The sequence below is a fragment of the Hippopotamus amphibius genome, chromosome 11 (genome assembly GCF_030028045.1).
Source record: "Hippopotamus amphibius kiboko isolate mHipAmp2 chromosome 11, mHipAmp2.hap2, whole genome shotgun sequence".
NCBI lineage: Eukaryota > Metazoa > Chordata > Mammalia > Artiodactyla > Hippopotamidae > Hippopotamus > Hippopotamus amphibius.
In genome coordinates this window covers 54,640,918-54,665,052 of record NC_080196.1, presented here as the reverse complement: position 1 = coordinate 54,665,052, position 24,135 = coordinate 54,640,918, and the positions used below count along the sequence as shown (strand labels likewise).

Here is a 24,135-nt window from a genome sequence, read left to right as displayed (position 1 = left end):
AGAAACGTAAAAAACAGGCAAAGAAAATCTAACACATATGTAATAGGAGGACCCAAGAGAAGAACTGGTACCAACGCAAGCAAGGGAACAGAATAAATGTCAACAAGTATAATTCAATAAATTTTCTTTAAGGAAAGAAAAAATGTCTGAATCACATTTGAAAGAGCACACTATGCCCCTGCACAAACTGACCCAGAATGACCAACACAGACATGTCTCAGTAAAATTAACAGGATTTGAAGGAAAAAATCCTTTGGGTAACCTAGGTAAAAAGAATAAGTGACATATAAAGGAAATAAAGTAAGATGTCCATGTGACTTCGACAGTAATTTGTAATGCCAGAAGGAAATGCAGGAATACATTTAAGCTGCTCAAAGAAAAGCAGATATGAGCCAAAGATTTTTATTACATGCTACCAAACTGACTTTTAAGCACTGAGACAGCAGATGAACTGTCATCAGCACATAAGACATCGGGGACTATGGTGCCCAGAGTCCCTCCTCAGGGTCCTCTGGAGTATGAGCTACAGACAGAATGCCTGGAGAGACACCTCGACAGACACAGACCTACACAAAAGGGACACAAGAAAGACTGTAATGTGCTATATAAACTCTGACAATGTACAAAAAGTACAACTTAAAAAAAAACAGAGAATGGGAAAAACAAAACATTTTAAATTTGTCTTCAGTAGTTATTTTGGTGATGGAGTTGATTTTATTATTATGAGTATTTTCAGTGTGCAACATGGGACAAAGCAAATGAGTCACCGTAAGATATTCGACATCACTTGTATCTTTGAGAACCAGAATTCATGGTATGGAAAACACTGTAAAAGATAAAAAGAGTAGAAAGGGGTGAGCCAACCCCACTGTCCTAAATCTGAATCAGAAATATCAGTATGAACACTAGTGCTGTGTTATCGTAACACACAGATATATTTTTCCTTACCTCTGTTTACTGAAAAGACCAACGCAGTAGCAACAAGCATCCCTATTTGTGTTGTGATCCTGAAATACCACTGCCCACTGAAAGAAACCAAGGCTTCTTAAAGGAATGGCTGATTCTTACACAAGAGTTTAAGACGAGGCTGCAATAGTCATTCCAGACAGCAAGGCAGCTGTTAAGACTCGTGGGTCTGTGTAAAAGAACTCTGGGCCCAACCTGAAGAGCTTCCTGCTGGCCGATGAAGGGACAATTTGACCACAAACAAGGATAATAACTGCCATGGAGTGAAATGAATCAAGGCCGTTTAAATCCATGACCTCATGGTACCTGATCCCCTCCTGCCCTGCCCCCACAGCAAGAAAACCTAAGTGGTCACATGTTGAGGACACTAGGGAATCAACTTCTTTTGAAACTGTTTTACCTATTTAAAAGTGACCAAGTAACTAGAGTGCGAGGTCTTTTTTTAATAGAAGTATTTCAACAAAAACTCAAGAATAAATGATAAAACTAGAATGTCGCTTTTTGTAACCCCTAATTCATTAACTAAACACTGACCAGCAACAGCTGCCAACATCATTACACTGAAGACATTATGCCACCACACACGAGGTAACCTTCCCTCGACAATTAAACCTGACTCTTACTAAACATCTAGAACCAACCATCATAAATATGATTTCTGATTTCTGGTGGCAGTCTTATCCTTTCATTATAGTAATTATACTGCATGATGAGGAATGAAACTTATTATCCTCCAGGAGGCAATACTGCTCAAAATGTCCCAACCAACAGCGCCCCATCACTTGAAGCACAAAAACCACCGTAAATGACTACGCTGACGTAGCTAGACACTCTGGTATGGCAATGCCACTTCAGATCTGAAACAGACTAGAAAAACCTTCACTATCATTGAAAACTGGCACTGGAAACTATTCATTTAGAAAAAAGGAAGAATCAGGACTCTGAAGAAGTAGAGCAGTCTAAGACCTCAGGGCTGGAAGAGACCTGACAGACAGTATTTTCTAATTTACATGTTTGACAGAAGAGGACCCTAAAACCACAGAAGCTGAAAGACTTAACCAAAGTCACATCACTAATTAGCACTGGGTTCAGACTGTACTTCAAATGTCAATAAATTTATACACTTCCAACTCACTGCCTCGTGACCTAAGAGCCAATGGTAATTTATAAAGGTTTTAGAAACCTGTCACTTTAATCTTCTATAAAATTTCCAGGGTTTTGATAATAATAAAGAGTAAAGATTCTGATAAAGCCTAGGGATTCCAAAGATCTAAGTGCCACTACTAGTCAGTACTGGCTCCATCATACTTATATTTTGGAGGATAGTGGTCCGCAATTGTTATTTAAATATTTAAGGTAATAAAGGAAAAGGATACATTAGTTCTTCTGGTCAGAATCACCCTGACTACTAGCCTTTAGCAATTAAAGGCCAAAACTAATGAACGAATATTCCAAAAGCACTAAGAAAACATGTATGAGTTAACAGTCACAGGCAGTACACTAAGTTGTAAATATTGAGCATTACTCACCGATTCTTTCTCCACTATTCGGTTCAGCATGACAACTGCTTTGGTCTTTTGCTGCCAAACCATGAGCCAGAAATGACAACCTGTATTAGGAAGTGGACCCTGTAAGAATAGAGAAGAAAAAGTAGGTAAGAGAAGAGGGACAGAGAAAGGCTCCAAGGAAACTCCTTCAGGGAAGCTTCTCATCTGAGAACCGCGCATCAGATCATAATGAGTAAACAGAGACTTTAAATCCACTTGAACTAAAAATAGGTCTTTACTAGTTAGCATTTTTGATTATCAGTGGTCAAAACTGACTTTTATTTACTTAGGCAGAAAAGAAAAATTTTCAGGCTCTCATGTGGCTTTCAGAGTTGAGGGCTGGAGAATCAGGCTTGGGTGTCAAGATGAGGTTTTGCCCAAAGGGGAGTGGGCCTGGGAAGCTACCCAAACCTGCCGCTGCCACCACCTGCTTCACTGGCACTGCTGTCCTAAGGTGGCTGCAGTACTCACGCACAACCTACAAGCAAACCAAAGTCAAAACCGCAGGCACCAACATCTACCGGTTACGTTCTAGCTGCAGAGGAGGCAGGCAAAGGTGATTTCTGTCCCCTCTGGTCTCCACCACAGAACAAGTGGCCCTGCCTTCCATGATGAGGGCAGCCCCGCAGAGTAGGGAGTTTGTGCCAGACAGGCCTGCAACCAACCCAAGTTAGCTACAAAGAGGATTCCAGAAAAAGCAGAAATTTCAAAGCACCTGAACCACTATGAAACTGTTAATCTACAAAACCACAGAACGTGTGACCTCAAGAGTAGAGTTAAAAGGGGCAACGGTGCATATCACAATACTGCCACGGGGGAAAAAAAATCAAGGCATATTATGAATTTCCAATTACCTTCAAATTTGATTAATGGTAGCAGAGGACAAAAGAAAGGGCAAACAAGAGACGAGAAGGCCATGCCCAAACTTTAACTATTTTTCGAGAGTGAAGGTTAACATGAATGAGGTTTGACTGTACCTCGAGTAACTCAAAAGCATTCACCTTGCAGGACGCCAGGGCCAGTCTGCCTGGAGCTTCAGCTCCTCATGGAAGACAAGGCAATTCCAGTGGTGCTACACTGAGAACAGCTTTAGGGCAGTTGTATCGCTGGTATGTAGCAGGTGTTCCGTAAATACTATTTGAATTAATAAATTCTAAGCTCTAAGTTATACAAATGCTATGAAGGGATCGAGAATCCTGAGGAGCTGCACCCTCAGGTTTGAGGGACTGTTCCCCTCATCCCATGCATATTATCCAGTTTGAGCTACTTCCAAAACCAGTGTGAAGGTTAAAACCGCAAGAGAAGATCCCTGGTAAAATGAATGTCTTTTCTTTCATCTAAAAAAATGGACAGATCAGCTCACCAATGAAGTTACTCCTTAGTGTGTACACACATACACACACATTCTGTTAGTGGTTCTGAAAGGGGAGAGGGGTTCTCAGCCCTTCCATTTATTGGCTATACTATCTATTTTCTTCTGCAAAATGAAGATCTATACCAAGAGACTGATACATACATTTTAAATTTTCATAAAAATCAGAGGAAAAAAGTGACAAAAATAATAAGCAACAAAGGACACTCAGAACAACTGGAGTTATAATAAACATTTAGCATCTCTGGTTTTCTCTATCCTTTGAAATATTTTCTGTGCGTGGTTCTCTGTTCCAATGTACTAGGTACAAAGGCAAAAGCAGTCTCAGCTGTCAAAGGGCTCAAAATAGAGGCGAGGAACTGAAACATCGAGCACCCCGAGAGCAAGGGGTAAACCATCAGATCTGCAGGAGCAGGAAGGACATCAGCGCAGAGCCTTAAAAATGACAAGGGCGCTGACATGCAGGAAGGAGGGGGTGGGAATCAGGGTCCATTCCCAGCATACGGCGAGGCATGTGCAAGTTTAGGGCACATCTGGGAAAAGACAACTGGATCACTGAGGGCGGCGTGGAGGAACATGGCAGGAAACTGCACCTGCAGAGTGGGAGGGTCTCAGATGCAGGAAATGGTCACTGAACTTTTGAAGGAGTAAAGGGACATGACCAGATCCGTATGTCACAAAAATACTTCTGGTGTAACTGTTAAAGATCGATTAGAAAGGAGGGACTGGTGGCAAGGAAATAAGTTAAAAACCCACTGCACTGGTGCAGATAAAATTTAAGAGAGCTCTGAAGAAGGGCAGGCTGCAGAAAAAAAGGAAAGAATTTGACACATGAGGACTGGGGGCTGGCTTGGTTTAAAAAGAAAGAAGGAAAGAAAGAAAAGAAAAAAAGAGTTCGAGAGAATTTATGACATCAATTGGTCATGTGGGTAAAAACACCCAGATGGATGTTGGAAAATATGGGGCGGGGGGTGGAGCCAGGGGTGGGACTCAGGAAATAAGAAAAAGCTGAAGACAGGCTTCTGAGCCCCATTTAGAATGAGGCGGGAGGGCCTCAGTCAGGACACAAAGAAACTGTCCAACGTGGGCAGGAGGTTTAAATAAGACCACTAGGGTATGAGTTAGGCATGTTCTTTTTTGTGATGGGATTTTCAATGTTTTTACAAAAAGGATTTACAAAAGGATTATTAACTATCATTGTAACTACTAATAAAAAACAGTAACAAACACCACAATAAATACTCCATGGAGTACTTACCGCAGTATTAGGTACTATATGAGTTTTTATCAGCATTGTTCTATAGACAATAGAGATGTACATCGATAATACAGATACACACTTGACTCTTGAACAACACAGGTTTGAACTGCAGGGGTCCACACATATGAGGATTTTTTTCAATAAATACACAGTTGGCCCTCTCATCCATGGGTTCCGCAACTGCAGAATCAACCAACCTCAGATGGCAAACGTAACACACAACCTGAGATTGGTTGAATCTGTGTATGTGGAATCCCGAGGACAGAGAAGGACAACTATGCTCTTGAGCACCCATGGGCTTTGACATCTGTAGAGGGTCCTGGAAGCAAACCCCCACAGATACAGAGGGACGACAGTACAGGCTTGGGGAATTAAGTAACATGTCCAAGGTCACACAGTAGTTTCAAGGCAGCAGATTTGAATAATGAAGAGCAGAACCATGCAGTCCATGGAAACCATGTAGCTTCATCCAGGCCTCATTCTACTTGTTGTATGACCTTCATAAATTTATCTGAAGTTCCTTTGTCTCTTTAGGTGATTCCTTGTGTTAACATAAGGATAATAACAGTACTTACCACAGAGGCTTATCCTGAGGCTTAAATTATACAAAACACATAAAATATAGAACAATTAAAAATTGCCAGCTGTTACTATTTACAACAGCCAAGACATGCAAGCCATCTAAGTGTCCATCCACAGATGAATGGATAAAGAAGATGTGGTACATACATACAATGGAATACTGCTCCGCCATAAAAAAATAATAAAATAATGCAGCAAAATGGATGAACCTAGAGATTATCACTTTAAGCAAAGTAATTTAGACAAAGACAAATATTGTATGATATCATGTGGAATATAAAATATGATACAAAAGAACTTATTTACAAAACAGAAACAGACTCACAGATATAGAAAACATGATAACGGTTACCAAAGGGCAAAGGGGAGAAGGGATAAATTAGGAGTTTGGGATTAACAGATACACACTACCATATATAAAACAAGGAATTATTGTGTAGCTCAGGGAACTATGTTCAGTATCTTGTAATAACCTAAAGGGAAAAGAATCTGAAAAAGAATAGATATAGATGTATGTGTGCATGTATGTGTGTATATATATATATATATATATATATATATATATATATATAACTGAATCACTTTGCTGTACACCTTAAACTAACACAGTATGGTAAATCAACTGTAGTTCAATAAAAAAATAAATAAAAGACTGCTAGCTGCTACCTGTTAATTTTACTTCCCACTAGGATGTGAAGTTCCTAACGGCAGTTTTATGAATGGCTGTTCTGTTCCAACAATGCTGCCACAAAGAAGGTACTCAAAGCTCTGCTGGGTGAAGAAGCTAGACCAGGACACACGCACAGACACTTTCTTATGATACAAAAGTTCAAAATGTGGTTCCAGAGAGTTAAGTGATGAGTGCAGACTGGATGGGGAAAAAACCTAAACCAAAATCTTGAGAAACAACTACATCTTTAGAGACTAAGATGAGAAAGGAGAATGGATAAATAAGACTGAAAAAAAGAGAGCAAGTAAGAAAAAGGATGTGATAAGGTATCTAGGGTAATTATTCTTTCTATTTCTTAACATGCTTTTTTCAAATAGGAAGTAAATTTTTTTAACTCTAAAAATGAGTTTATTAACAACATCATGAATGTGCATAAGAAAAACTTCAAATATTACAGAAAATGGCAAATTAGATATTAAAGAAAATGGCAAATTATTTTTTCCTAATTCCCAGAAATAATAAGTATGAATAGCATGTGTATAATTTATTTAGCCAGCCCCTTACAGATTGTTTCAGCCCTACTATTTCTGGGCCTATGCTATGAAAAGTAAGTTGTAACAAATACCCTCACATATATCTTTATGTCTTTACATATTAGACCACTGAGTACTATAACTTTTAAATCTCTGCTGATCTGACAGGTGAAAAGTGGTACTGATTGCTGGTTTAAATTTTTTTTAATTCCATTTATTTATTTAGTTAGTTGTGTCAGATCTTAATTGTGGTAGGTGGGCTCCTTAGTTGTGGCTCACTGGCTCATTAGTTGCAGCTTGTGAGCTCCTTAGTTATGGCAGGCAGGCTCCTCAGTTGTGGCACACAGGCTCCTTAGTTGCAGCATGCATGTGGGATCTAGTTCCCTGACCAGGGACTGAACCTGGACCCCTGCATTGGGAGCATGGAGTCATAACCACTGCGCCACCAGGGAAGTCCCTGCTGGTTTAAACTTATATTCCCTAATTACTAGAAAAAGTGAGCATCTTTTCATATGTATATTACCTATCTTTATTTCTTTTCTTTGAATTGTGAATTTATGTTCTTTGCAGTTTTTTCCTTAGATTCTCTTTTTCTTTTTGATTTACAGGAGCTGCTTTACTTCAAGTAAAAAAGAGTAATTCTCATTTCCTGTGAATCAGAGATAGTCTAACAGTTCACAGTTACATTCATTTGAATATCTTACCATTTTCAATGGTGTTCACTGTCAGTAACAGGTTATTCTGACCTGAAATTGGTTCTTTAAAAATCTCAAACATTATGAAAATACAGCTTATCTTTTTCAAAATTTAAGTATAGTTGATTTACAATATTATGTTAGTTATAGGTATACAGCAAAGTGATTCAGTTATATATATTTTTTCAAATTACTTTCCATTATTGGTTATCACAAGATACTGAATAATACAGCTTATCTTTTGAATATTTAAAAATCACTGAGAGAAATCATAGCACTGTTAATTAAATTTATTATTTGATAAACAAAGAGTAGCTAGTGTGGATAAACCAAAATCATTTCTGGTTCTCAGAGTAGAAGAGAAGTGCTGTTGGAACATGGGTGCGGCCAGTGCGCTAAGAAGTGATCCAGCAAGAGGCCAAAGGGCCGGCGGGCTTTCAGCCTCCCATTGGTGGTCTGGACACCAGGCTCACACCCTCACCTGCCCTAACATCCTAGGCCTGTCCACACTCTGAAAATATATGCTGGGGTGGGGCAGAGAAGAGCTTTCAAGACAGCCTCTGGTACTGATTCAAGTGAAGTGAGAAGGGAACACAGCATCGACAAACCAGGGCCTTGTACCAAATACTCAATACGAAGCCAGGAGGACGACCAGCCAGCAAAGAACTGGCCTGGCCAGATTTCACGAACAACTTTCCTTCAGAGAAAGGGTAACATTAAAAATTACTTTTATCTTAAATATACACAGGCACAAAACACCAACACCATTCATTCCATAACAACAGAAAAAACTGAAATAGCATTTCATCTCCAAAAGAGGTCAAGACACACTTCTCACTATGTTTTAAAGTACACCAAGCACAAGAACGGCAGTCAGGCATCTGCTCCACATCACACCACTTGCCTGTGTTAAGATGTAACTCCTCTGTGCCTCTTCTATGTCAATTAAGCTGGCATTAATATAATCATTTTCAGCATTCTGCAATTTAACACGACTGTGATCATCTGAAAGAGAGAATGATAAACCATACTGTCATTTTCAAACTTGCATTTCTTTTTTATTTTAATATTAATTTTCTGGGTATTTATAAAATGACAGAAGAAACAAAGACAAATAAATTAGCACCACAGTAGAGTCAAATTCCAAATTATTGCCTTTTTTAAAAGGAATTACAAAGATGAAATCCTTTTGTCTGTCACTGTGTGTTGGAAGGAAGTGCTTCTGTTAGTGGTAGATTAGCTGCTGTTTAACTAGAAAAACTGACCAGAGTAAAACATAGTAAAAGGAATAAAGCACCTATCTTCCTAAAAGTAAGAAGATGGTTAAGATTCTTGGTGCCTAAGAACTAATAAGTCTACCTACAAAAAATAATGGCTTGAAATAAATAAGACCAGGTCCCCAAAGTAACTTTCATTTTCTTCATTCCTCAACAGATCTGCATTCAACTATATTTAAACAGGTTTTGGCACTTAATTATATAATTAGATTAATTGCTAAACTATATTTAACACACTTGGGATATTCCAATTCTTTAAAAGACAACTAAAGATACGTCATTACTTAGATTGTGTTATAACAGTTTAGATATATTTCTAGTTTTTAAACATGAAAATCTCACAGATTTAGAATTAATGCTAATTTAAATACATGGAGCACAAAACTTTGTGCTCATTTTGGTGGGAAAGGAAGAAAAGCAAGACACTGTGCGAGGAAACACGTGTATAATAACAGAATCATTGTTAACTCAGATACAGAATCATTGTTAACTAAGAATTCTACATACATGACTGGCAGAGGCATACAACTGAATTATAACCTACATGTGTGTCTGATGTCTAACTAGAGAATACATTCTGTATAAACTGCTCCCCTCAAGGAAACACCCAATAACCACTGTATCCCCCACTTTTAAACTAAAAAACTGTTCACATTATCTCCACAGAAAAGAAATGGCTTTAGTTTAATGGCCTTAGTTTCACACATCAATTTACGTGAGATATTTCTGCTGGACTGAACCCAAGACCTCTGTAAATATTACATGTCATTTGCCAACAGGAAAAGCAAAGATCTTGTTATAGTAAATCACTTATACTAGTGTTCTCGGAAAGATGATGTCAACAGTCACTTTTTTTTAAACAGTCACTTTTTTTTTTAACAGTTCGATCACTCTTTAACTGTTATGTGAGAGAGTAAAAAAGTTGGCTATATAATTAACAAAATAAGGACCATATGCCTCCTAGATAATACATATTAGAAGAATAATGCATGCTTTTAGAATACTACAGAATCCCTAAAATTCAAGTTCCACTAAAATATAATACCAAAGGAATGTATTTCCTCATGTTGTAATCACAGAAAGAACACAAACCCCAGAGATTAATCATATCTATTGCACAAGTGAAAAAAGCAACTTGGCAAAAGAAGCAAGAACCCATAAGCACCAGGAAGGTTCCCCTACAGGGTGCTGGGTTTTCGGTTACCTGGCAGGTCATCCAGACCCTTCCATAAGCCTGGAGAAAGACCTCAAGGGTGTTTTAAGGGTATCTGACACCCTGCCTTCACGACTTTGAACTGGATTCACTGTTATTTTCCCGCCAGTGTTAACATCTATACCTGGTTTCACTCCAGCTCATTAAAAACACGAATCACACACCCCCAGAAGCACAGATCTGTTCCCTGGAGCCCAAGTGCTGACCAGTGGGGAGCAGGGCACTACCTGAAAGGCACTCCCCAAAAAGGAAGGTAATCCTTGGGAAAACTCTAGCTATTCAGAACTGGCTACAAGTGTTGACTTAACCTATGTTTTCTCCTCAGGACTGATTTTTTTTTTTTTAACTTTCAAATACGCCAAATCATTTTAATTCTTCTGTCCCATTAAGATAAGCATTAACTTCTTGATTCAGAAGAGTACAGAAAAAATGTAAGAGTTTCTTGTGTTAAATAAAATGTATCACTAATACTATCTACAAAATAAGTATACACATTTCAGGAAGTGAAACTATCAAAGTCTTTTTATGAGGAATTGTGACTTGATGACTTATATTCTCTGGCAACAATAACAAAGAGAGACAAAGCCTCTTCTCCCACGAAGACCCACTTACTGTCTGATCTGAAATACCCGTGAGGGTGACACGGGTCCCCTTTACACCTGAGGTCAAGTGTCTCCTCTCCCTGCCCGTCACGACTGGTCAGCCCTAAATCTGTGAACAGTTCACTCCAAACCAAACTTCTGACTTCTGAGTTAGGAAAAAACTCAGAAAGTTACACGCTTTCTGCTCTCCCAAAGCAGTTGATTCTGCCCAAAAACCTCTGAAATGAGACTCTATAAGGATGGAGTCCCACAACCTCGGGGCCACCGGCACTTAACCCTCATCCTAAGTGCATGGTTACCCTCTTCCCTATCTCTTACAGGATCCAGAAGAGGGAGAAGACGAGGGTAAACGTACTGCATGAGAGGCCACAGAAGCAATCAAACCACGCCTCACAGGAAATCTGATTTCTCAACATCTAATAACACCACCAGCAGGACGATCAAGAAGACATACTTTTCTCCACAGTGGCATCATCAGGGTGAGTGAAAAATGCACACCCCATGAATTGCGGTGACGAGCTGAATTAGGCAAACTTCCGATGAAGAGTCCCCGCACCTCCCACCCTCAAACAGCCTGTTTTCTGAGAAGTGGCTTCATTTGTCAAGAAATGACTGGCTCTAGCTGTGGCCTGGGCTGACAACACAGATTAGCTTCCTCTTTCAATACTGCCACAAAGAGCTTTTTTTTCCCATCCCACCCCACCCCACCCCCCACCCCCAGTTTCACCTTTTTTCATTATTGTAAAGACATCGCCTTCTGGAAAGTCTTCCAGGTCAAACAGAAAGGGCTCACATTTATGCCAAGGCAGAGATCAAGAACAGAAACTGGGCAGAAGACCGACTATGAGCACAGCTTTAACAGACTCCCCCTCAGGCACCATTCTCAAAGTGGGACAGTAAGTTTTCAGCACTGATTTCCACAGCACATGGCACTTCCCTGCCAAGAATGCAAAGCATCTGATACATGTGTCAACCCTCTTCAACCCTACAAGCAGATACCAGAGGCACAAATAACATGAATCTTCTCTCATAAATCAAGCAACGAGCCCAAAGTAGAGCTAGCACTAAACCTGCCCCACCATAAGCGCAGCCACATTCACAGACAAGTGTTAAAGGGGAGCTGTGGCTGTGCTGGGGAGGAGGCAGGCTGCAATTCTAAACAAGTGGTCAGGGTGGGCCTCACTGTGACAGTGACACTGAAGCGAAGACTTGGAGGAGGTCAGCCACATAAATGTTTGGGTTAAGACTGTGCCAAGCACAGAGAAGAGCAAAGGCTCTGCAACAGGGAACATGCCTCCCACCTGGGGACAGAGACTGCAGCGCGAGCCCCGTGAACAGAGGGAAGAGAAGCACCTGCAATTTAGGTTCAGAGTCGAGAAATTCTGAACTGATTCATTAGTCCCAACTCCTAAACCCAACTATCAGAGAAAAGGGTTTTCTACTTCCGTTATCTGTCAGAGACTACCAGCAGAGTGTCATAACAATTTAGGCTAGCAAGTGCTCAAGCACTGTTTATACAATGAATTCCAGAAAATGCTCATATTCAAACTGTTAAGCTGTGGCAGAATTTTTTTAGAATGACATGTCACTGTTAAACACCCTAAACATCAGCAGGAGATGAAACTATAACTGACTTGAGGAGTGAAGTAATTCAGCAAAAAACAAGAGCTCAGAAAGCTTCAGGACTTTCCAGTAGAGGTAGCTGAAATTGTGTGGTCAAATGAAAGAGACGGGTGAGGGGAGGCGAGAGGGGCGTGGGTGTGGCCCAGGGGTCTGCTCTGGCTCCACTGGCCCCCACGGCCTCAGACACGGGGGTGACCTGCGTGGAGCAGGGCGGCCCCTGGAGGCGCAGACCCAGAACCCAACACCAGTCACTGTGCTCCTGGGCCTCTTTCTTGTCCATAAGAGGAAATGGCTGGACTGTACTCATCCTTCACTATTTAAACTGACTGACCCTCATTTACACCCTAAACATGTCAAGTACAGAACTCCTCAAAAAGTCCTATTTTATCTTAAAAGTTTACAGGAACTTAAAAATTCTACTTTGCTCTATATCTTTATTTTAATATATCAACCATTTCTTCCTGCAACGTCCGTTCTGAGTAAAACTGATGGTCCTGGAGGAGGTGCCGGCTTCCTCCCTGGTTTAAGGGCTCTCCCTGCAGCCCCACGCAGCTCCAACAGCAGAGCTGCCCACATGACGCGGCGGCTACACTTGGGGCCTGTTGTGACCAGACTCTGGCTGCTCAGCACCAGGCCTCAGCCTCAGTGTGGCCGGAGACTCTGACAAGTTCACGACATCCTGCACCCACTTCGCATGGCACCCTGCCCAGGACCAGACTCAGGAAGGCTATGAAATCCAGAAACCTGGAAAGATGCTAGAATAACCCTAAGACCTGATTTCTGTCTCCTGTTTTGCAGGAATCGCTCATGTGCTGCAGTTTTATCGGGTGTGCTGACTCACGTACCCAGCACCACGAGGTCTCTGCGCCCCCTTCAGAGTCTCTCTTCCCCAACCCCGTCCTGACCCAGTGTTCTGCCCTCTCCCGCGATGGCTGCACCACTCTGAGAACACAGTATAAATGGAATCACACGGGAGGTAACCCTGACACTGGACTCCGCTCAGCGCGAGTCCTCTGGGGCCCACTGAGCTGTTGCAGGGCATGGCGAGCTTCCCCCGGCAGGAACAGAAGAACCACGGTGTGCTGACCCTTTACCTGCTGACAGACACTTGGGTTGTTTCCAACTTGGGGCTCTTACACACAAAGCTGCTCTGAACACCCACATTCACATTTCTGTGTGGACAAAGGCTGCGATTCGTAGAGACGAATGCCCAGGAGTGTGGCGGCTGCGTCATACAAGGTAATCAAGAAGGGGCTGCACCACATTACAGAGCAGCCGCACTGCCTTCCAGCCCTCCCCGCCTCCCGTCCTCCCTGCCGCACAGGAGATCCAGCTTCTCCATGTCCTTGGAGTCTGAGGCCCTGTCATTTCAGCTGCTCCAGTACGTGCATCATGACTGCTTGCCACCATGGTTTTAATTTGCTCTGCCCTAATGCTTAGCAATGTTTTCGTATGCTTATGCACTTATCTGCCATCTGCATCCATCATCTTTTGCCCATTTCCGGGATTTTTACTGCTCTCTTTTCAGAGTTCTGTATGTATTCTAGATATGAGTTCTTTGTGGTTTATAAATATTTTCTCCCAGTCTGTCCTTGTCTCTTCATCCTACCAACGGGGTCTTTCACAGAACAAAAGTTTTAAATTTTGGTTTAGTCCAATTTGTTGCTTTTTTTTCTTTTATGGGTTATGCTTTTGGTATCATGTTAAGAACTGTTCACCAAAAACCAAAAATGAAGATAGAATCAAAGGTCAAAATCCTAACAGTTAATGAGAAAACTTTTAAATAAAAGAGCTGTCGACACAACGGATTTTGAGAATATTAAGTGCATTTAGTCTTTATTTTTAAACTTGAGATGTGACAAGGAAGAAAGTTAGCAAATATTTACAGAACAGTTACCATAACATTTAAGTTATATCTATACTTATTCTGATTACCATTATACAATAGTTTGTACCTAAATGTGCTTAGTAAGAAAGAAAACAAACACGTTCTTGTCATGTATAAAAACAGACAAACCAAAAGTCTATTGTCTTACAGTTCTGAGACTATCAACATGTTTATTAATTATTTCATTTGCCTGTGCATTTTTGGGATTATCTATGAAGAAATTCATATCACCTATAACTGTAATGGTTTTAAAACATACCCACAATTCTGACAACTCTCCATCCTAGGATCCCCTCTTGAACCCGGATGGTGCAGTGCCCTACCCTAATGAACAGAATGTGGTGGAGGTGACGTGTGACTTCTAAGGCGAGGTGACAGAGCACTGCAGCTCCTGGTGAGGACATCCAGGTCACGTGGAGATGCCACGTGCAGGTGCTGCAGCTGACAGTCCACCACTCAGGGAGGGTCCAGGCAACTCAGCCCGACCACCATCTGAGCTGTGCTGCCTGGGACCCTGCCTGCGTCCAGTCAGCCCCCCAATTCCAGGTGTGACAAGTGACTGTTAGGGTTTGTGGCGGTTACACAGCAGCAGTTCCCCATTCTTATGTCTTCGTTTCTTATTCTTCTCTTATTGTAGTGGCTGGGACCCAAAGTACAACATCAAGTGGAAATGATTCTTGTGGGCATCTTCGTCTTGTCCTCGAGTTATAAAACATGTTTATAACATGTTATCATTAAGAGTGATGTGACTGTAGGCGTTGTCTCAGGTTACAGAAGTTTCCTTTGATACATGATTTGTTTTTAATCAGGAGCAAGAACTGACTTGAAATAATCTTTATGCATCTATTGAGATATTCATATCGCTTTTTCTTCTTTACCTTGTCACTAAGGTTATAAGACTATCTAATGCTAAGCCACCCTTACGTTCCTAAAATAAACTTAATACAGATACTGCTGTATTCAGCTTGCTAACCTTTCTTTAGGATTTTCATATCTATATTCATGCGGTATATACATCTATAACTTTCATTCCCCTTACTAAACTTTTCTGGTTTGAATATCCAAATTGAGGAGTATTCTCTTTTTCTGTTCTCTGGGAGTGTTTTCATTGTAAGAGATGCCTGTTAAAGCAGTTAGCCCCACTGTTTTCTTAGTGGAAACATTTTTATTAATTTAATTTAATTAGCTGTTACAGGTCCACTTAGACTTTACTTCTCTTTTAATCCATGTTGGTAAATTGTATTTTTCCAGGAGTCTGTTCCATTTCTTCTAAGTGATCACATTTATTGCCATAATTGTCTGCAGTACTCCAGCTTTCTAATTCCTTTCATATCTGTATTTATGTTCCCCTTTTTCCTCCTAATATTGCTTATACACACCCATCTCTGTCTCTCTGGGTTGTTTTTTTTTTGGTAGTGTTACTCCATTTTTTTTTAATGTTTATTTAATTTACTTCTTTATTTGGCGGCATAGGGTCTTAGTTGAGGCATGCAGGGTCTTTAGTAGAGGCACATGGGATCTAGTTCCCTGACCAGGGATCGAACTTGGGCTGCTTGAACTGGGAGTATGGAGTCTTAGCCTCTGGACCACCAGGGAAGTTCCCGTCTCTCTGCTTTTTGTATGTTTATTTTTCTTGCTCAATCTTGCCAGTTTATTAGTCTTATCAAGGAACCAACATTTGGTTTTGTTTGGTCCTTTGATTTCTATTCTTTTATTTTTGTATTATTTCCGTTCTGCGTTTTGTGTTTTTTTTTTTTTTTTTTTGGTGTTTATTTTGTTACTTTTACTCTAAATTAGGTTAGACACTTAGCACTTTAATTTTCTTTCTTCTTTTTTTAAGATTTATTTTATTATTTATTTATTTATTGGCTCTGTTGGATCTTTGTTGCTGTGCATGGGCTTTCTCTAGTTGTGGAGAGCAGGGGGCCACTCTTCATTGCAGTGGGTGGGCTTCTCATTGTGGTGTCTTCTCTTGTTGTGGAGCACTGGCTCTAGGTGCACGGGCTTCAGTAGTTGTGGCACATGGGCTCAGTGGTTGTGGCTTGCAGGCTCCAGAGCACAGGTTCAGCAGTTGTGGTGCACGAGCTTAGTTGCTCTGAGGCTTGTGTGATCCTCCCAGCCCAGGGCTTGAAGCTGTGTCCCTTGCAATGGCAGGCGGATTCCCAACCACTGCACCACCAGGGTAGCCCAGCACTTTAATTTTCAACCTTTTGTTTTAATAAAAACTTTTAAGAGAATGTATTTTTTGGCAGTACTGTTTTTGCTGCTTTATGCAAGGTTTGGTAAGTAGTATTTTACCTGTTGTTCACTTTTAAGTTTCCATTATGATTTTTTCTTGACCCATGAATCATTTAAAAATCTTAAAAATTTCCAAATTTATAGGAATTTTTATCTTATTAATAGTCTATAATTTAATTTTGTTACGGTCAAAGAACATGGCCTGTAAGACAGTAAGTCTTAAACTGTTTTAAGATTTACTTTTACATCCTAGTCAATGGCTCATTTATTACAAATATTTCATGTAACTCCTACAAGAATGTGAATTCTCTAGGTGAATATGCATTGTTCAAGAACAGGTTCCATATATAAGGTTCTATATATTTTTATTAAATTAAGCTTAACTGTGTGGTCCGAATCTTCTACTTTTTAACTAATATTTTGCCTTAAGAAGTCCATGAACATAGAATTGTTACTTTCTTTCTATAATTCTACTCATTTTTGCCCTGTATATCTTGAGGTGATTTTACCAGGTGAACACAAATGTCACAGCTGGTACTGTCATGTGCATTCAGAGTAGCTAGGCCATTTGCTGAGGTCTTTTTTTAGGAGGTGAGAAGCACAGAAAGCCTGGACGTTTTCCTTACTTCCTCCCCATCTAGCAATTTATTTAAAAAGTGTGTTTATTGAGAATCTTCTTGTTTTGTGGCAGTAAGAAGCTGTGGACTATCTAACCTGTTGCACTACTGGAATCAGAAGTCCACGTGTTACTTTAAACACTGACGGATGAACCTTGAGGACATTATGCTGTATGAGATGAGCCAATCACAAAAAGAAACCTGTACAATTCTATTTCTAAGAAGCACCTAAAGTGATCAACTCTGAGAAAGAGGAAACAGAATGGTGTGTGCCAGGGCTGGTGGAGGGGGCAGAGTTTCAGTCACACAAGATGACAAGACCTGTCATACAACAATGTGCATACAGCCAACACCACCATGATGGACACCTAAGAACTGCTGAAAGGGTTAAGTTTATGGTATGTGCTTTCACCACAAAAAACAAAACAAAAAACTACTCTTTCACCACCAGCGAAAAGAGGAGGCTGGTACCTCCCTTTAGATCAAATAGTAAACTGGGATTTCTATGTGCAAAGCAAATAGTAAGGAAGACTTCAAAATCTGGCCACCGTCTCTAATAGTACAAATAAAATTCTCAAAGTGATGACTACAACCTTTCTTTCCTCAACCAACCACCTTCTGGCCAATCTCTTCTACAATCACCTCACGGTCAACTGGGACAAATGAGGCATCTTACAGTCATGGCAATTACACAAAGACTATGGACTTCTTAAAATTCTTTCTATTTCAAAATACTCCTCTTTGGGACTTCCCTGGTGGTCCAGTGGGTAAGACTCTGCATTCCCAATGCAGGGGGCCTGGGTCAATCCCTGGTCAGGAAACTAGATCCTGCCTGCATGCAGCAACTAGGAGTCCACATGCCACAACTAAGAAGCCCGCACGCCACAACAAAGACCCGGTACAGCCAAAATAAATAAATATTAAAAAAACAAACCATAAAACACAAAATATCCTTCTCTGAATATCTATCTCATTCACACCTCCAGATGGAGTTTCAAACTGGGCATAGAAGAATCATGCAAGGAGTTTGTTTAAACATATATTTCCAGACTTGCTGAAACAAAATCTAGAAAGATCTGGGACTCTGAAAAAACGAAAAGCAAAAAAACAAAAAACCCACACCACAATTCCTTTTGACTGCTTGCAAACATGTCACTATCTGCTTTGCACTATTATTTTTTTTTCCACATGAAGTATTATATATTTTTATTTCCTGTATGGATGTTTAGAAATTCTTTATATGAAAAATAATTGCTGGTTTAAAATAGACTATTTTAACAAAGTAAAAATCTTAAAAGCTGCCCCTAACTCCTTAAGCGGAGCTAAGTGCCTCTCTCAGCTCCACCAGCACTGCACCATCTCCCAACACGCACAGCAAGCATGCACCCCACCCCCACCCCCAGTGCACGTATGTTGTTGGCAGGCAGGGCACATGGACACATGGTCCTCTCAGGCACAGCACAATGACAGACAGGCAGCTGGTCTTCAATACACGCTTTCTGAACCAAGCCAACAATGGTGCAGGATTCTGCATGGAGATGACGTAATGGCTCTCAGTCGAGAAAAGTATAGGAGCATCACCTCGGGGGCTCTGAAGGAACACCTACTCCTGGGTCCACCAGCCACGACCTCCTCTCCTGTGTGAGGATAACACCCTGGGAAAGTGGCTGTTGAGATGGTATTTGGAGGAAGAGGACTTTGACTGAAGTTGGGCAAAGAGAGAGGAAGCATAGTATTCCAAAAGGGAATGACACTCGAAAACTGTTAAAAACTGGTCATGCTGCGAGAACTCCAAGTGAGTTACCAAAACAAACAATTTGTAGGAAAATGGCTACAGCAGGCCTTGTATGGTCACGCTAAAGCACTTTAAGTTTTCATAAAACTGAGGAGCACTACTGGAGACAGGAGTGGGGGACAGACTTGCTTTACACAGAGATTGCTCTGGACACTGTGGGGCACAGACTGAGGCGGGAATGGAACGGAGTCTAGTTAAGAGGCTGCTATAATAACCCAGGTCTGAACCAAGCCAGTATGAACAGGGAACAGATTTGAAATACGCTGTGGAAATGGAATTACAATTACTTAGTCACCAACCAGATGTGGAGCTGAATGAGAGAGAGATCTGAGTTTCTAGCTGCAGCAAGTGTGGCTAGTGGTAGCCCTCATGAATACAGGGATAAAGCAGAAAGAGCAGGATGAGGGCTGGCACAGAGGGAAGGATTCTGAGCCTGAGACGGCTACAGGACACCAAGACAGAGAAGTGCACAAATGGGCCTGCAGCCAAGGAGAGAGACCCAGACTGCAGATGAGATCTGGGGTCATAAGCACAGAGATGACAACTGAACTCACAAAAAATGAGACCATTCACACAAGTGGGAGAGGGAGAGACAGAGGCTGAGACAGAAGCCTGAGGACAAAGATGACTGGGGAGAGAAGCTCTGAAAAGGGGTGATCAGCCACAGAAGTATCAGCAAAATCAAGAAAAATACAGACTTAGGGAAGGAAGGCATGGTTGACAATGTCAAAAGTCACAGAGGGATAAGAAAAGACACCGGTGGAAAGTCCCTCATTGCATCAGAAAACTAGAAAGTGAACAGGACTTTAGAATAAAAGTTTCAGTGCAGAGGCTGGGGCAGAACCATGGGCTTGAGAGACAGACCGTGCATGATGGTGGAGCGTGAAGCCCGTAAAGAGGCACCTGGCATGGGACACAAACCCAGCACACAAGGGCCCTGAAGAGGACACCCACACTGGCCCACTGAAACCAAACAGGGTACTCTGGAAGAGTAAGGCAGCCTAATTCAGTATCTGACGGAGGGATCGATCAGAACAAAAATAAAATCACTTGATGAACACATTTTTAAAGCCCTTGTGTTACAACTGTTCATAAAACAGTGGGTGTATGTGTGCGTGTGTGTCCAACCACGGGGAAATGTTACATAAAGAATGGCCTCCCCAAAGCCACTGTGGAAGCCACTAAAGACTGTTCATGACAGGAAATGTCTACAACTGGGAAAAGAGCTGCAGATTTGTACGTGCAGGGTTCCAACTGAATTTAAAAGGATGTACACACACATTTATACAAATACCAAAAGAATATAAGCCAAAAAGTTTTTGTTTGTTTTTAAATCATGAGTTTTTCCTTTACATATTTCCGTGTTTTAAACCTTCTCTACAGTGAGTACACACTACTTTTGTAACTTGGGGGCAGAAAATAAACCACATCAATATATATTTTAAGTAATACTTATAAAAGCTATGGAATAATATGAAAAGTATATATATATAAATGACCACACATACACACCATATATGATTACAATTATTTTTGAAAAGAGAAAAATCATGTAAGAAAAAAGTTGGTAGGAAATACATCAAATTAATGGCTGTGTTGAAGGAAGAAATAATTATAGGCAACTTCCTCCCTTCCTTCTACTATTTTATGCCTTGAAATTTTTCTTTAAAGAATACATATCATATTAATGTAAAAAAAACCCCACCATACTTATCAACCCCAACCCCAACCTTTTCTACCATGCCCTGACTCCTATAACAAACCAACACACAGACACACACACACCCCCACACACACACCCACAAGTACTTACATGGGCTTACATCTCTGTATCTGTTTCGATTTCTGTTTTCTGGAAACTTGGCCACTCTATGAGGATAGTCATGGGACTCACTGCGAATTTCCTTAAAACAATAAAAATATATTTTAATACTTCTTTTATATTTTATACAGCAAAACAGATACTTTCCCAGCCAGTATAAAATAACTTCCATCGAGCACTTAGGATATGTCAAGTACTATGCAAAACACATCGTCTACGTGATCTCATTTTATTCTCACAACACCAACGGGAACAATTATCTTCACCATTTTGTATGTGAGGGTGACAGGCTTTCAGGGATTAAATGACTGACCAAAGGTCACAGAGCTAGTAAGCATGAGACCTCAGGGCTGAACCAAGGTCCTTCAAGCAGAAGGCTCTGCTCTCATACACATTCACTGCCCTGCCATGTTCAACACCTACAGCCACGTTAAACAGTTATGTAACAACTGATGTTACCACATCCAACTAAACTCTCTGAATAATATCTACCTATATTTCAGAGTTTCTATCTTAAAATTTTAATCCATTTCTTTATCTTCATGCCCTGTAACTGTTACTTTATTTTGAGCCCAGAAATATTCTCAAATTTTATTTCTAGAGCCACAGATGCTCATTTTAGGACCCTTATGGTTCTGGGTGTTCCCCTGTGCCAGTGTGCCTGCACTGGGCACTCAGCTACTTGGTGTATCAATCATGACCAGTTTTTTCTCCCAAATGGAACATTATTCTAAAAATTCAGGTAAAAACAGAAACATACCTCCCCCTCCCACCCCCCAAAAAAGAGTATGCATTAACAACAAAAATCAATTTGGGCTTTTGCTCATACTACCATGTGTGGAGAAACAGTATTTTAAAAGTTAGGCACCAGATAGTTTTGTAAATTAAGCATAAAAAAGTTATTCAGGTCATTTTTCTACCCTCCTGCCTACCACCACCCAATAGCCCTAGGACAGGTAACTTTCTAGCTCACATTTTTACCCAATGGGCCTTCCAATACACAAGAGTAGGGCACAGAGACCACCTCTCAGTGCAAGGAATCACAGCCCCTTTGTGCAAAGAGCATGGAGGGTATGACATATATTGGTGCAGCCCCTTTGGAAAACGCAATCTGCCATACTCACAGAAACAGAATCACACACATACACATTACAATTGCTGCTAATGATTTTTTAATGCTACTCTCAGACCCAGCAATCTTGCTGGGCTCTCTTGCGTAGCTGGTTCTGAATCTGTCAATACCAGCAAACAGTGATAATTCTGTCTCTTCCTTTTACTTCATATTTCTCATTCATACCTCTTATTTCCTTTTCTTATCTAATTGCATTGGCTAGGACCTCCTACTAAATGTCAAAGAGAAACATTTTTTTCCCTGATTTTGAAAGAACTGCTTCTAAGGTTTAACCACTAAGTATACTATTTGCTTCAGGTTTCTGGTCAATACCCTTCTCAGGTTAAGAAGCTTCCCCTCAGTAATCTCTAGTTTACTAAACGCTTCTTTCATCAGGAATGGGTGTTGAATTTTACTCAATGTTTACCCTACATTCATGGAGACGATCATAATTTTTCCCCTTCAATTTGGTAATGTTTAAATTACAATAATAGATTTTCATTTAAATATGCATAGATATGCATTTAAGATCCCCCCTTGTCTTTTCCTGGCTTGACAGCTCATTTCTTTTTAGTGCAGAATGATAGTCTATTGTCTGGATGTACCACCATTATTTTAAGATGTATGTACCTATATTTTTAAGTTGAATTGACCTCTAATTCTCTTGTCCCATACAATTTATTCAGTTTTAGTATCAAAGCTCTACCCAGCCTCATGCCGTAAGTTGGACAGCTTCAAATACTTTTCCATGAAAGCATATCATAACAAATTACTGTGACTGGATGAAAGGAGAAAAAAAGCTTCATTTTCACTGATTAATTATAAAAGTTTTTAAATGTCAAATAATAGGTTTTGTATGTAAAGTTAAACACATTCAGGTCTTGGCTTGTATCTGTCTATATAATCTCAAACAATTCAGAGTTGAAACACTACAGAATACAAGTAATTTTATATTCCAAGTTAGTAACTGATACAAAAGAAAAACATTAAAACAATACTAAAACATGCATGTTTCTGTTGAGAGGCCTTCTGCATCAAATGCAGAGAAAACAGTTGACAAGAATAAGAAATTCTAAGAACATGAGGCAGGTGAGGAGAGTGAAGAGGTGCTCGACACTGCTGTGGAGCACATACTGCTGTAATGTTTTTGTGAGAGCAACGTGATGAGATTATAAATTTGACCCACTTGCAGGAATTTGTATCACATACGGTCACACACCTGTGTACGTAATGGTGGAAAACTGGCAGCGACCTCAGTGCCCTTCAGCAGTGAAGTGGAGGTGAGGGGAGGCGGGGGGACAGGAGGGAACCAGGAAAGGGACACAAGTGCTGCAAACACTTGTGTGGGACAGTCTCAAGGACACACTGTGAAAAACAGTATGGAAGATGTTGAGTAGTTCCCACCTCCATCCACTCAAATGTAACTATGCCTGAGAACACAATGAATAATTCTAGAAGGAGTCAAAATACTAGTAATTTGTGGGGCGGAAGGCTGGAGGACTGAACATCTAGGGGACGGTAGAGATTTATATAACTAAAAATTTGCTTTAATTATAAAATATTTCAAACAGAAAAAATATAGATAATAGGACACCACATGTTCCCACGAGTAAGATTAAACATTTGTTACCACTTCTGCCATATTTATTTCAAATCTCTCTTCCCAGAAAAGGAATAAAGCACATCAGACACAGCTTTTCTCTACCCTGCTCCTCTCTCTTCTTTCCAAAGTAACCGTCCGTCATTTTAACTGCTTTTTATCAGAGACCCTTTGTGCCACTTAAATTTCAAATCGTGTGACTATATTCACATATTTTTTAGTTTATTTATTACTTAAAAATAAACTAGCTAAAATACTAATAAATACTACTATAATATCAGTCTTGGGACTTACTAGGTGGCACAGTGGTTAAGAATCCGCCTGCCAATGCAGGGGACATGGGTTTGATCCCTGCTCTGGGAAGATCCTACAAGCCACAGAGCAGCTAAGCCCATGTGCCACAACTACTGAGCCTGTGCTCTAGAGCCCATGAGCCACAACTATTGAGTCCGTGTGTCACAACTACTGAAGCCCACACACCTAGAGCCCGTGCTCCTCCGCAACAAGAGAAGCCACCAAAATGAGGAGCCCGCATACCACAATGAAGAGTAGCCCCCGTTCACCGCAGCTAAAGCCCGTGTGCAGCAACAAAGATCTGATACAGCCAATAAATAAATAAATTTATTAAAAAAAAATCAGTCAATGCTAATATGTAGTTTTAAAGTCACATCAAAAAGTTGCTGCAACCCACAGAAAGTGAGAAAATAGTTGCAAATCATACAT

At 40.5% G+C, this 24,135-nt stretch overlaps 1 protein-coding gene across 5 annotated transcripts in view; it reads right to left on the bottom strand.

Moving 5' to 3' along the window:
• The window catches only part of PTPN2 (protein tyrosine phosphatase non-receptor type 2), a 67,257-nt gene that overhangs the window by 26,474 nt on the left and 16,648 nt on the right, over positions 1-24,135 (bottom strand). For all 5 annotated transcript variants that reach the window (XM_057699104.1, XM_057699105.1, XM_057699103.1 and 2 more), the window contains exons 2-4: positions 20,693-20,783; positions 8,531-8,631; positions 2,496-2,594 (exon numbers count right to left, since the gene is read on the bottom strand). In XM_057699104.1, the coding sequence (XP_057555087.1) occupies positions 2,496-2,594; positions 8,531-8,631; positions 20,693-20,783 (291 nt within the window). The remainder of the gene's footprint in view (positions 1-2,495; positions 2,595-8,530; positions 8,632-20,692; positions 20,784-24,135) is intronic.